Genomic DNA, 12,086 nt, shown 5'->3' on the forward strand with positions numbered 1-12,086 from the left:
AACAGTTTGAGGGTTTTGAAGGGGTGGGGGGCGGGTGGTGGCCAAGTGTTGGGTATTATGGAGGGCACGTATTGCATGGAGCACTGGGTGTGGTGCATAAACAATGAATTCTGTTACACTGAAAAGAAATTAAAAAAAAAAAAGTTCTTCATGACTCTTCTGTAGGTGATACAGTCTGAGTCATGATTTTTTTTTTTTTAAGATTTTATTTATTTATTTGACAGACAAAGATGACAAGTAGGCAGAGAGGCAGGCAGAGAGAGAGGAGGAAGCAGGCTCCCTGCTGAGCAGAGAGCCCGATGCGGGGCTCGATCCCAGGACTCTGGGATCATGACCTGAGCCGAAAGCAGAGGCTTTAACCCACTGAGCCACCCAGGTGCCCCGCTGAGTCATGATTCTTGATTAAAACCGGAGAACATACCATCCAGTTGGTTACTATTTATAGACTTTCTTAGACCCATCTTCAAAGAAATATTATTCTGTTCCTTTTAATGTAATTACTGGTCTGACAAGATGGAGATTCAGTTAAGGGATTGGTACTTAGTTTGTGCCTAGAACTGTTGCAGAGGATGTGAAAATGGGGTATACACGACATACTTCTGAACTCCCTGGCATAGAACTGATAGGAATTGAGATAATAGGAATCAACGCAAGGGAGAGCCATTTAGGTTAGAAAGGCAGAAGCATTTAATAAAGAGGAGTGGAACTTGAACACGTCACAAAGGACACACAGTACCGAATCAGAAGAGGAGAGGAGGGAAGACAGTCCGGGCTAAGGGTCTGACCTTAGCATCATGGAAGAAAACAGGAAGCACACATGCCCTTCTGCTTCAGAGGGTTTTTGATTTTTTTGTTTTTACTGTAGAATGATGAAAAAGATGAATAGGTTGCTGATTGTAGAAGTAGTAGGTAAGCAGTAAAAAACCTGTTAGACCTTGATTAAATATCAATAAAGAAAGTGTTAGAAAAAAAGTAAGCACCTTGTTTTTCGGCTGTGATTAAGTTATTTTGCAGACAGGATTTAAACTTGATAAATTAATTTCTGCCGAATTATAACGTTTTAGGTGTTGAATATGTGAAATTTTCCATTATTTTTAGGTGTCATTTGCCAATGCTGTACATCGGATTAGAATATGGATTGACCAATAACTCAAAATTGGCTGAAAGATTCTTTGGCCAAGCGCTCAGCATTGCACCAGAAGACCCATTTGTTATGCATGAGGTTGGCGTGGTTGCATTTCAGAATGGAGAGTAAGTACCGAGAGGCCCAAAATCCTCCCTTTTTTCTTTTCCGTAAATGAAGTAAAACCTCAGTCACTATTTATTAGATTTTTGTTTATAAATACGTACCATTTTAGGAGATGGAGGCAGACAGTTTGAAAAAAAAGAAGAAAATACAAAGTGTTTTCTTGGATTTCTTTAAATTTGCTAACAGTTTGGTTCCTTTGGACACGGGCTGCACAGGCACATAGTTCCAAAACTGGACAGTTGTTGCCCATGGTGAAGTGACCGTACCCCACGGGGTGGCTTGGAGGCATCCTGGAGCCCTTCTCCTTGATTAGGAGCTGGACTCGTACATTTGAGGAAGATTTCTCACAATTGTGAAACAAAACTGTTGTTGTTCATTTAGTTGGCAGTTAAACCAAAAAGTAAACTAATTAGAATGGCTCAGTCTGAGTTTCCTGGTCACTTGAGACATTACTGTATCCTTGGATATTTGTAGAATAATTCAGTGTCCTACTGTAAAGAGAAAAATATTTATAGTCCTTCGCACTAAATTATACATTAATTTAAAGACAGCGAATCAGTACTACTGTAGTGTTTTTTATGGTGTGTGTGTATATCTTCTAAAAATTGGATGATCTAGTATATATGAAATCAAGTTTGGAGCTGTTTTAATATAATATACAGTGATGATTTAATAGACAGTCTATTGGTTTTGTAAGCCACAGTCAGCACTTTCCTGTTTGCAGACAGATGCACATTCCCAGACGACGCAGAGGTGACATTCTGCTTTCCTATTCGTGCTCTCATACTGTAAATGAGCGTTGTTTTTGTTTTTGTGTGTGTTTTTTTAAGATTTTATTTATTTGTTTGACAGACAGAGATCACAAGTAGGCAGAGAAGCAGGCAGGGAGAGAGGAGGAGGGCCTGATGCGGGGCTCAATCCCAGGACCCTGGGATCATGACCTGAGCCGAAGGCAGAGACTTTAACCCACTGAGCCACCCAGGCACCCGAGCGTTTTGGTTTTTTGCAGTCCATTTTGTGTCACATTTGTCACATTTTTTTGCTTTCTCTTGATGGTGTAACTGTTTAAAATGATCCCAAGCCTGGTATGTGCTGTTTGTGACCCTCCACACAACAGGGCTACAGATGATGAGTTCTGTTGCTGGCTGTGTTCAGTGTCAGTGCATCAGCATGTATGTTAGATAAGGTATCAGTCAACAGAAGCACATGGAAAACAGGTTATATGTTCAGTAGTTGACCACAGGTTTGTAGGAACTTGACCCTACATTCTGCCTGGAGCCATAGTTTAGTATTTGCTAAAAGTGTTCACTGTGACTTAATGGAATATAACTACCAAGAATAAAGAGAATTAACCGTATCTTCTAAAATCTGATGACCTGTGATGTTAATGCTATAAAATTAATCATGTATCTGATTTGAATTTGAATTTTAATAAACTATTTACAGAAATTCACCTCATTTTTCTTACTATGTGTATACTTGCTAATTCTGAATAATCTGCAAACTTTTCCCCTCTATTTTAGATGGAAAACAGCAGAAAAATGGTTTCTTGATGCTTTGGAAAAAATTAAAGCAATTGGAAATGAGGTATTTTGTGTAATATCTGTTACTCTTAAGTGTGTTTGCTGTTGAATGAGAACAATAATAAGGACAGTCTATCTTGCCCAAGACAATGGGCTAATACTTACCCTGGCAAATGGCTTGTTAATGTTGAGATTTCAGGCATTTATCTTGCTACATGGAATAAATTGGGTCTGTTTCTAATTGAGAGGCTAGGTGTCAATTGTTTGCTTCCTAAGAGACTGTAGTTTTGATATGTGGGAGTAATTAGAATATATTTGTTGATTATTTGATATGGGGAGTGTTGTGATCGTGGACACTGGTGGGCACTGTATCCTCTAACATACGATACCCTTCTCTGGAACTGAAGTTGCCCCCTCGTTGATTAATGTGTAGATGGACGGTGCCCAGTGCTGTAGGAGTAGGGCATCCCTTTAGTCAGACCTATCATGGCTCTTTCTTCCCTTGTACTTAAAAATAGATTTAGATCTCTCAGCGTTTGAAATATTTAACTAGGTTTTACCATGTGAAAGATGTGTGCTCACGAACTAACTTTCCAGCTAGCTTGGATGTATAAACCTGGGTATTATTTTGAAATTAACAATTTTAGATACTGTCAGCTTCTGTAGGTAAGGGATTTGCATATTCCTACTCTTCTGGTTCTTGATTCTTCTCATTTACCTCTATTTTGTTTTATTCCTTTCTGACTACCACGTCCCATTTTTACCTTGTTCCTATTGGGGCAGCCTTTTTTGTAGCCCACAATCTTCCTTGGCTGTTGCTTCCTCTACTGACAGACCCAGCTCCCTCTGGAGCCCTGCCAAGGGGCAGTTCACTTGTCCCCATACACATAGCTTTATCTGTTTTGGTCTTTTATTTGTCCCAGGAACTTAAAAACACGGTATTTCTGTATGTTGATACAGTATGTATATAATGAATGTGTTTCTGTTCATACAGGGTTGCCACATGTCACCCTGCCAGTCTTCAGAGTTGAATAGCTTAGAGCTTTGCTGCTCTAACTAGACCAGCTGCCTTAGCATCACCTGGAAGCTGACTAGAAGTGCACAATCCTAGATGCACTGAATCATAGTCTGCAGTTTAGGCAAAATCCCAAGATGATTCTCAGGCACAGAAAGCTTTAAGACACACTATCACAAACCACACTGAGAGTTGAAACTATATTTTTTGATTATCTGAGGGCACTGTGGAGTCTTACAGAAATTTATAGTAATGGGTTTAAGTACAAATGCACAATACTATGAAATTGATAAAATGCCCATTAAAAAGTGAAATGAAGATGGGGAAGTCCTGTTGACTTTAGTTGTTAACTGTAGCAAAGGTCAGAGTAGCCATAGGGAAGCAGTGGTGCCTTAAGGGTCATGAAGGGTGTTTTTTTTGTTCCCATGGGCTCTGGCTTCTGGAGCCAGGCTTGGGGGCTGGAGATTGTGCCTCAGGTCTGTCGTCCTGTTAGCTTAGACTGATCGTGTGTCCACTGTGTGCTAAGCTCTGAGCAAGGTGTTGGGAGCCAATAGGAAACTGGCGTGATAGTTCCTACCCTTAGACCTGTTGGGGATTGTAGATTAAATTGGCAGTAATTTAAAAAATCATAAAAACAGCTGTGATTGAGCAAATAACGGAACCCACCGGGGGCAGTTAACCCAGACTTGAGGGGGGCCAAGAAGGCCTCTTGGGTATGGCATCTTACTCCTCCATCCTAATGCAGGTGCAGACGTCAGCCAGATACAAGTGAGGAAAAGGTTATAGAAGGTTAGAGAACAGTATGTGCCGGCTTGGAGTGAATCCATTACAGCTTGGATTTTAAGTTCATAGAGTTTAAGTTCACAGGATTTACTTCAAGAAATGTGTCAAGAGGGTTAAGTGTTGATCATTAAGGACCTTGTACCTTATCCTGAGGTGGTGGGGCCCAGACAAGACTTGTTACATGGGGGCTGGTGTTACAGTGAGGCAGCTGATGAGCGAGTCTTTGGTGGTTCCTAGGGGTTAGGGATGATGAGGGCACCAGGCACGAGAGGCAGGCGCTCAGAAGGGCCTGAGGTTGGGGAGCTGGGCTGGCAGGATAAGAGTTTAGTGGGCGGTGTACTGGATTTGCAGTGCTTGTGAGCCTTCTAAGTAGGAATATTTAGTAGGCAGATGGAAAGCTCTGAGCTGGAGATACAGAAGTTGAACTTCTTCATGGTGTGGCTCATTAACAAAGTTGTGTTAATAATAATAGTGTCCTCAGAAAGTCTCTCCTAATAGGAAAGAAAGATGGAGAATCCAATGAATACCTCCTTCATGCTGCGTAGGCACTGGGAAAGAGGGCGGCCTTCGTGGGTGTGTGGGATGGTGTGGCTGAATGGGTCCATCTGAAAGGTGGCATTCCTGAGTCATGGGTTTGATGCTGCTGTGTTTCAGGTTACGGTTGACAAATGGGAACCTTTGTTGAACAACTTGGGGCACGTCTGCAGGAAGCTTAAGTAAGTAAAGTAGGACATTTTCAAAAATATTCTCTGTGACTGAAAGTTTACGTAATTTTGTGTAGCCTTCTCCATCCTTTTTTAAAAGATTTTTTATTTGTAATAATCTCTACACCCAGTGTGGGGCTCAAACTAGAACCCCAAGTTCGGGAGCTGCATGCTTCACTGATTGGGCCTGCCGAGTGCTCTTTTCCGTACTTTCATTTTGAGATCTTCCAACTGGGTCCTTTGCTGTTCAGATATAGCAAGCATCAAAATAATTATCTCTAGTGGTTTTTATTACTTCCTTATTTTTATATTCTGGTGATATAATTCTAGAAGTTTAAAGAATTATACTTTTATTTTCTTAGATTAAAAAAATTGGTATTCAAAATTAATTTGGAAGAATTAGGATAGTAGGGTTTAGTTAAAACCATGTCCATATTCTAACTCACTCATTTTCTGTAGGTATGAGTTTTATGGTGTGCTAAACAGCAGCCTTTGAGAAATAGGTTTTTTTGGTTAAATAAGTTTGGGAAACTCTAGGCTACTCAAAATATAACAGGTTTTTCTGTTTCAGGATATCTTGGAGTCTTTACTATTCATTTTGAGCTGCAGCATTTCCCAAACTTTAGTGAACCTTTTTTTCACAAAAGATCTACAGGGCAGGTATTCCAGAGAGCTTTGGGAAATGCTGTCCCAAGTAACTTCTGTGGACCTTTGGTTCTTTTAACCGGTGGTGGTGTGGGGGGTTTTGTCTTGCCATAGAAGAGGCCTTGCAGTGTCGTGGGGCTCCAGCTCCGGCCTGGGTCCCTGTGGGAGTGCCCTCAGCTGGAAGGTCTCTTTCAGGGAGGTGTCCAGGTAGACGGTGGTGGAACCAGCCAGAACTGTTACTCTGATTTCCCAAAGTGTTTCTGATGTTTTTATATGGATGAGTGCTCATCTTAGACCTAGCAAGTCAGTGCTTTCACTGCGCCTACTCACTGTTCCTCTCTTTCTTCCCGCTCTTCCCATTCCCAACTCCCTCTCTCATCCTCTCGCAGAAAGTATGCCGAGGCCTTGGATTACCACCGTCAGGCACTGGTGTTAATTCCCCAGAATGCGTCCACCTATTCTGCCATAGGGTATATCCACAGTCTGATGGGCAACTTTGAAAATGCTGTTGACTATTTCCACACGGTATGTCTAGTTAACATTTACCACTCTTTTTAAAAAAGATCTTTTTTTTTTAAAAAAGATCTTTTCTAGGCAGTGTTGGGGTATTTGTTTGTTTTTCTGGGTAATGTTTATTTTGCCATTTAAAAATTCTTCAGGTGACCTTGTGCTTTCTTCTTTCCTTTGCAGAGAAAAGCATTGTGTGCATTTTGCAGTCTCATCAAATGAGAGATCAATATGAGACTTGTCTTAAATGTACAATGAGACATACATGTATTTGTGATATTTATTGGCCCCGTTTAAACAGAAAAAAAGAAGTTCCACTCTCTCTTTTTAGGAGTTGTAATTAATGCCCTTAGGTCACTTTGGTCAGTGAACAAAACAATCTATGTTCATCACAAGGAAAGAATTTCTCCTAAATCCACATGCCGTATTTTGCCAAATCTAAGACACCATTAATAAGCCAGTGGACTACACACATGCACACACACACTCAACACAGACACACACAAATAAACCTTGAAACTTTACATGATTCTTTTTCTTTTCTTTTCTTTCTTTTTTTTTTTTTTTTAAAGATTTTATTTATTTGACAGAGATCATAGGCAGGCAGAGGGGGAGAGGCTCCCCACTGAGCAGAGAGCCTGATGCAGGGCTCGATCCCAGGACCCTGGGATCATGACCTGAGCCGAAGGCAGAGGCTTAACCCACCTGAGCCACCCAGGTGCCCCTACATGATTTTTTCTTATCTCCCTGTTTTTTGGTACTTGGAAAAAGTGCTCTTTTTGGCCATACTGGGACATACAGATTTTCATCGAGGATGACTGTGGTTATCTACATAAAAAAGAAAATGTAAGTGAAATAGATATTATGGTACTCTATCAGACTTTGGTTCTTCAAAATCACTTGCGTATGACATTGCAGAGCAATGTGTCTGCTCTTGGTGCCGGTACGTAGACTCCGCTCTTGACTAGGTTTCTCCCAAACAAAGACATTGGCTCTGCAGGTCTTAGGCTGCCAGGAAGTGTCCACAACAATGTCAGTTCCCGTGTTTGAGAGTGTTCACGTCTCTATGGCTGCCAGGTCCCGCTGCTCACTGCCCCATCGCAGGGCACTCGTTACGGCTGTGGGCGGCTGACAGCAGTATTAAGCAACCGCCAGCTGTTGGTTGTTTATGACTTCCCAGGTTCCGAAGGGTTACAATTTGAAAAAAATATATGGGTCTTAGAATCAATGAAATCATGGTATCTGGAGAGAAAGATAAAATAGGAGAAAACACACATAGGATCGGTTAAAATGTTCAGGTGAGATCAAGTCCTGTAAGTGCCACTCTGATAACCAGAATTCTGAGCTACTCAGAAGTGTGGACTAACAGCTTTTCCGGTTTGTGTGATCTTTCAAATGTGTGTGGAGATGGGATAATTTGCCTCTCTTATATAATTAACACAGAAGGCTTAGACGTCTCTATGTGGAGATACGGTTTTGAAAATCTTTCTGGACAAGTGGGATTTCAAACATAAAACAGAATGCTGTAATGACCCTCCACGTGGCCATCACCCAACCTCAGCAACATCAATTCGTGGCTGTTCTTGTAGCCCGCCCTTCCCCACTCCTTCTGATTCCCTGGAGTGTTTTGAATTGAGTCCTGCAGGAATATTTTTAAAAGAAAGAGAAGGAAATACATTTTCTTCTAATAACCATGCTGAATCTTTTCTGACAGGCCCTTGGTCTTAGGCGAGATGATACATTTTCTGTCACGATGCTTGGTCATTGCATTGAGATGTACATTGGTGATTCTGAAGCCTACATTGGTAAGATTATAATTACTTTGACTGACATTGTATTCCATTCTTTGGATTGTTGTGTATCTCTGTAAATCTCCTGTAAGGTTCTAAATTATCTATCTAACCATTTAACTCGATCAAGAAACCCCATTTATTTTGTCGAAACAAGTCTGTGGGAATTAAGGACTTACTAAGTATTCATGCATTTTAAAATTGAGCACTTCGTAAATGCAAAATACTGTTATAGAGTATGTGTAAAGTGCTGTGATACAGGAGAATCAATTTAATTGATGGAAAAAATCTTAAAGACTTTTAGTTTCTAATAATTTCTAATTCCTAATAAATGAAAATCTCTGGCCTTAATTCTTCATAAATGGGGTTTATAGGCTATTAATAGCATATTAACTTGTATATTTCAGTGGGATATTAAGCTGGCTTACATTCACATTACAGTGCTCTGTAATTCTTTAAATAATTTTTTTGTAATAATAAGCAAGTCAAGATAAATCTGGATGGAAATGCTGTATTTGGGTACTTACTTAGTTACAAACTTTTTAAGGTAACGAGGGTATAGTGAGGTTAAACCTTGAGACCGAGACATAAAACCATGAGAGGAGAAAAGGGTTAATTAAATTAGCCTTCAATAAAATGAAGAACTTCTGTTTATCAAAAAATCTATAAATCATTAAGAAAAAGTTCAGTTAAAAATGGGTCCATGTTGCACTATATATTTACTAGAATTTAAATAAAAATTTGAAAAGGAAAAAAAAAGGTAAGCCTCTAGCGGGCAAAACACTTGAACAGGAGCTTCAGCAAAGAGATCCACTGATGTTGCAAATGGGTGGGCTCAGTGTCAGTATGCATCATGGAAGTGAGACTAAAACCACACTGGGATGTCACTGCGCACCTGCCACACTGGCTGCAGGTGGAGAACACCAGTAGTGCCGAGCGTCGGTGGTGACACGGAGTAGCCGATACTCTGGTGTATTGCTGCCTGTTAGTGTACTACACTTTGGAACACTGTTGAGCGTGTCTGCTATGGTTAAACAGGCCTGTTCAGTCCGTTATGTGTTGCTGCTTCACAGACTGCTCCAACCCACTAGGCCGTATTATTTCTCAGCGTTCTCTAGGTTGATTGGTGGCCCATTTGCTGGTCTCATTCACAAATGGCAGCCGTGGTCAGCAGACACTTGACACTTGATAGACTGACAAGCCTAAGATGGCCTCATGCATAGATGGGGACCTTAGCTGACACAGCCAGGTTGCCTATGGGTCTCTTATCTCAGGCTTCTTGATAGCATGGAGGTCTCAGGTTCTAAGGAAGAGAATTAAAGCCTCAAGACCTTGAAAGCTGGAAGTGTCACAAATCACTTCGATCACATTCTGTTCAGCACAAGTTCCAGGACTCAGTGCATGTCATCCTGAGTGGGGGGCTAAAGAGGTGTGATTCTTTGGGGTGTTAGGGTGGTGATCTACCATGTTGCTCTTAGGGTGTAGGAATACTGCTTCCAGGTGTGTTCCCAGTGTTCAAGGGCCTCAGGAGGCCAGTGCTCACACACAGGATTCTTTCCAGCAGCTACGTTTGGAATTACACCAACTGGAAATAACTGAATGGCCGTGCATAGGAGAATGGAGAAGGAAATTGCGGCGAGCTCATGCAGTAGAGTACTACACACTTGAAAGGACTATTAAGTCATCCTGTAACATAGATGAATCTCATTTTGACAAAAAGAATATACACTGATTAATACCATTTATGTGAAGATTAGTAATAAGCAAGATAATCAGTGGCGATAGAAAAATTTGAGCAGTGATTACTTCTGACTTGGGAAGGGAAGGTATTCACTGGAAAGGGCACGGGGTGGTTTTCTGGGAGCTGGAAGTGTGTTCTCTTTCGGGCTGGTGGTGGTTATGTGGGTATATGCATATATGAAGATTAGCCCAGTAATGCACACTTTTTAGTGTGTATGTTATAACTCGCTTCCTTAAAGCTAAAGCATAAAGTCTGAACACCCTAAGCTTAAAGCATCCTAAAGACCCTGGGTTAAAATCGCAGCTTTGCCACTCAGCCATGTGGCTTTGGGCAAGTCTGAGCCTCAGGTTCTTTTATTCAAAGAGGATTGTGAGGCTAAATGCAAAATTCCCATAAAGCTAGGGAGAGTCTGGAGGTAGAGTATTGAGTGAGACAGACATTTTGCCTGTTCTCTTGAAGCTAATGGCCTTGCAGAGGACATTCCCGAGTATATCAGTCATCATGTACTATTTTTATTTTTTTTATTCAGGTGAAATTGTCATATTGCATATTAGTTTCAGGTGTATGACATAATGGTTCAGTATTTGTATATACTGTGACATGATCACCTAAAGTCTGGTTAGCGTGCTTCACTGTGCACGCTAGATTAGAAAATGTTTTCTTTTCTTGAGAACTTCTAAAGTCTCTCTTAACAACTTTCAAATACACAGTGCAGTATGAATAATCACCGTGCTGCACTATTTTTATTTTTAGAAGACTTGCATGTCGTCATCTGTCGAAACACCTACTATTGAAAGCTGTTAGTTTGAAAACTGTGTAATCTTACACAGTTCAAACATAAACATACTGTTTATGTCCGAAATGATTGACCTTTGTTGACCTTCTCTGTTGGAAGGCTCTTGTCCATTTGTCTTAAGATTTTGATGTATGGAAAGGGTTTTTCCTTTCACTGTGGTTCCTTTGTGCATAAGGCTTGAGACTGTAGTTGTGCCAGAATGCCGGCCAGCGGTTCTTGGTTCGTAGCAGGCGAGGGCAGGTGCCTGCTGGCTGGCTCCACTCCTGTGTGAGGGCTTTAGGGACAGGCATTGCTGAGCCACTGGGAGCTGAAACCACATGTACTTCTAAGCAAGTCCTCTTGAGAATCAAGGGAAAAGGAAGAGGAGAGTGATTGGCATATTTTTTTCTTCTGAGCTAAATTCATCCTCTTAAAAGTACCATTCGACTAAATGATGGAGGTAGTGCTGTGTAACCATGGAAATGACAGAGTTTATTTTATTCTCCTTGTGTTGTTTCCTTCTAGGAGCAGACATTAAAGACAAGTTAAAATGTTATGACTTTGATGTGCATACAATGAAGACACTAAAAAACATTATTTCACCTCCGTGGGATTTCAGGGAATTTGAAGTAGAGAAACAGACTACAGAAGAAACAGGGCTTGCACCACTAGAAACCTCAAGGAAAACTCCAGATCCCAGACCTTCATTGGAAGAAACCTTCGAAATTGAAATGAATGAAAGTGACATGATGCTGGAGACCTCTATGTCAGACCACAGCACATGACGCAGACAGTTCTCAGCTCCCGTCCTGCGGGAGGTTAGGGTTTCTCACATCCTTGTGCCATCTTCAGAATTCCCCATTTTTTGGCACGAATACAGACTCCCTGCTCCATTTAGGAATGGAGACCTGCAGGAAGAGACCGCAGCAGACACCTTTGCAGCACATGTTTTCTGATCCTACAAAACAGTTCTGTGTAGAGAAATAAAGAGGTAAATTGCATATTATGTCTTTTTTTCCCTTTTTCAATCAGCTTTTCTTTTGGATTGATTTTAGGTTTATGAACAAAAGTTGCAGAGGTAGCAGAGAGAGCTCCCACAGACCCCTCACCGGGTTTCTCCCCATTCACATCTTAAGTGACCAAGGAACCTTGTCATAAAGAAGTGCACGCCGGTACACTACAAGTAATGTAACTGCAGGCTTTACTGGGATTTCACCGTTTTCCCATCAGTGTCCTCATGCTGCCCCAGCGCCCTGTTTAGGAGCCACACTGCACTTGGGCACCTCTCCGCTGTGACCATGTCTCAGGCTTCTCTGGTCTTTCATGACCTAGATGGGTTTGAGGAGGACTGGTC

General features: G+C 41.2%; 1 protein-coding gene across 7 annotated transcripts in view; it reads left to right on the top strand.

The window, feature by feature from the left end:
* Positions 1-12,086, top strand: part of CDC16 (cell division cycle 16) — a 37,608-nt gene that overhangs the window by 18,039 nt on the left and 7,483 nt on the right. For 3 of the 7 annotated variants that reach the window (XR_014303395.1, XR_014303396.1, XR_014303397.1), the window contains exons 13-18: positions 1,099-1,251; positions 2,773-2,836; positions 5,225-5,286; positions 6,309-6,444; positions 8,141-8,231; positions 11,258-11,723. Coding sequence is in view for 3 of the 7 variants with exons in the window: in XM_082701155.1 (XP_082557281.1) it covers positions 1,099-1,251; positions 2,773-2,836; positions 5,225-5,286; positions 6,309-6,444; positions 8,141-8,231; positions 11,258-11,517 (766 nt within the window). In the remaining 4 variants the exon portion in view is untranslated. Of the gene's footprint in view, positions 1-1,098; positions 1,252-2,772; positions 2,837-5,224; positions 5,287-6,308; positions 6,445-6,609; positions 7,273-8,140; positions 8,232-11,257; positions 11,734-12,086 lie in introns of those variants that run through there. The other 4 variants (XM_082701155.1, XM_082701154.1, XM_082701156.1 and 1 more) reach the window with 2 other exon arrangements.

This window comes from Mustela nivalis (genome assembly GCF_964662115.1).
Source record: "Mustela nivalis genome assembly, chromosome: 15".
NCBI lineage: Eukaryota > Metazoa > Chordata > Mammalia > Carnivora > Mustelidae > Mustela > Mustela nivalis.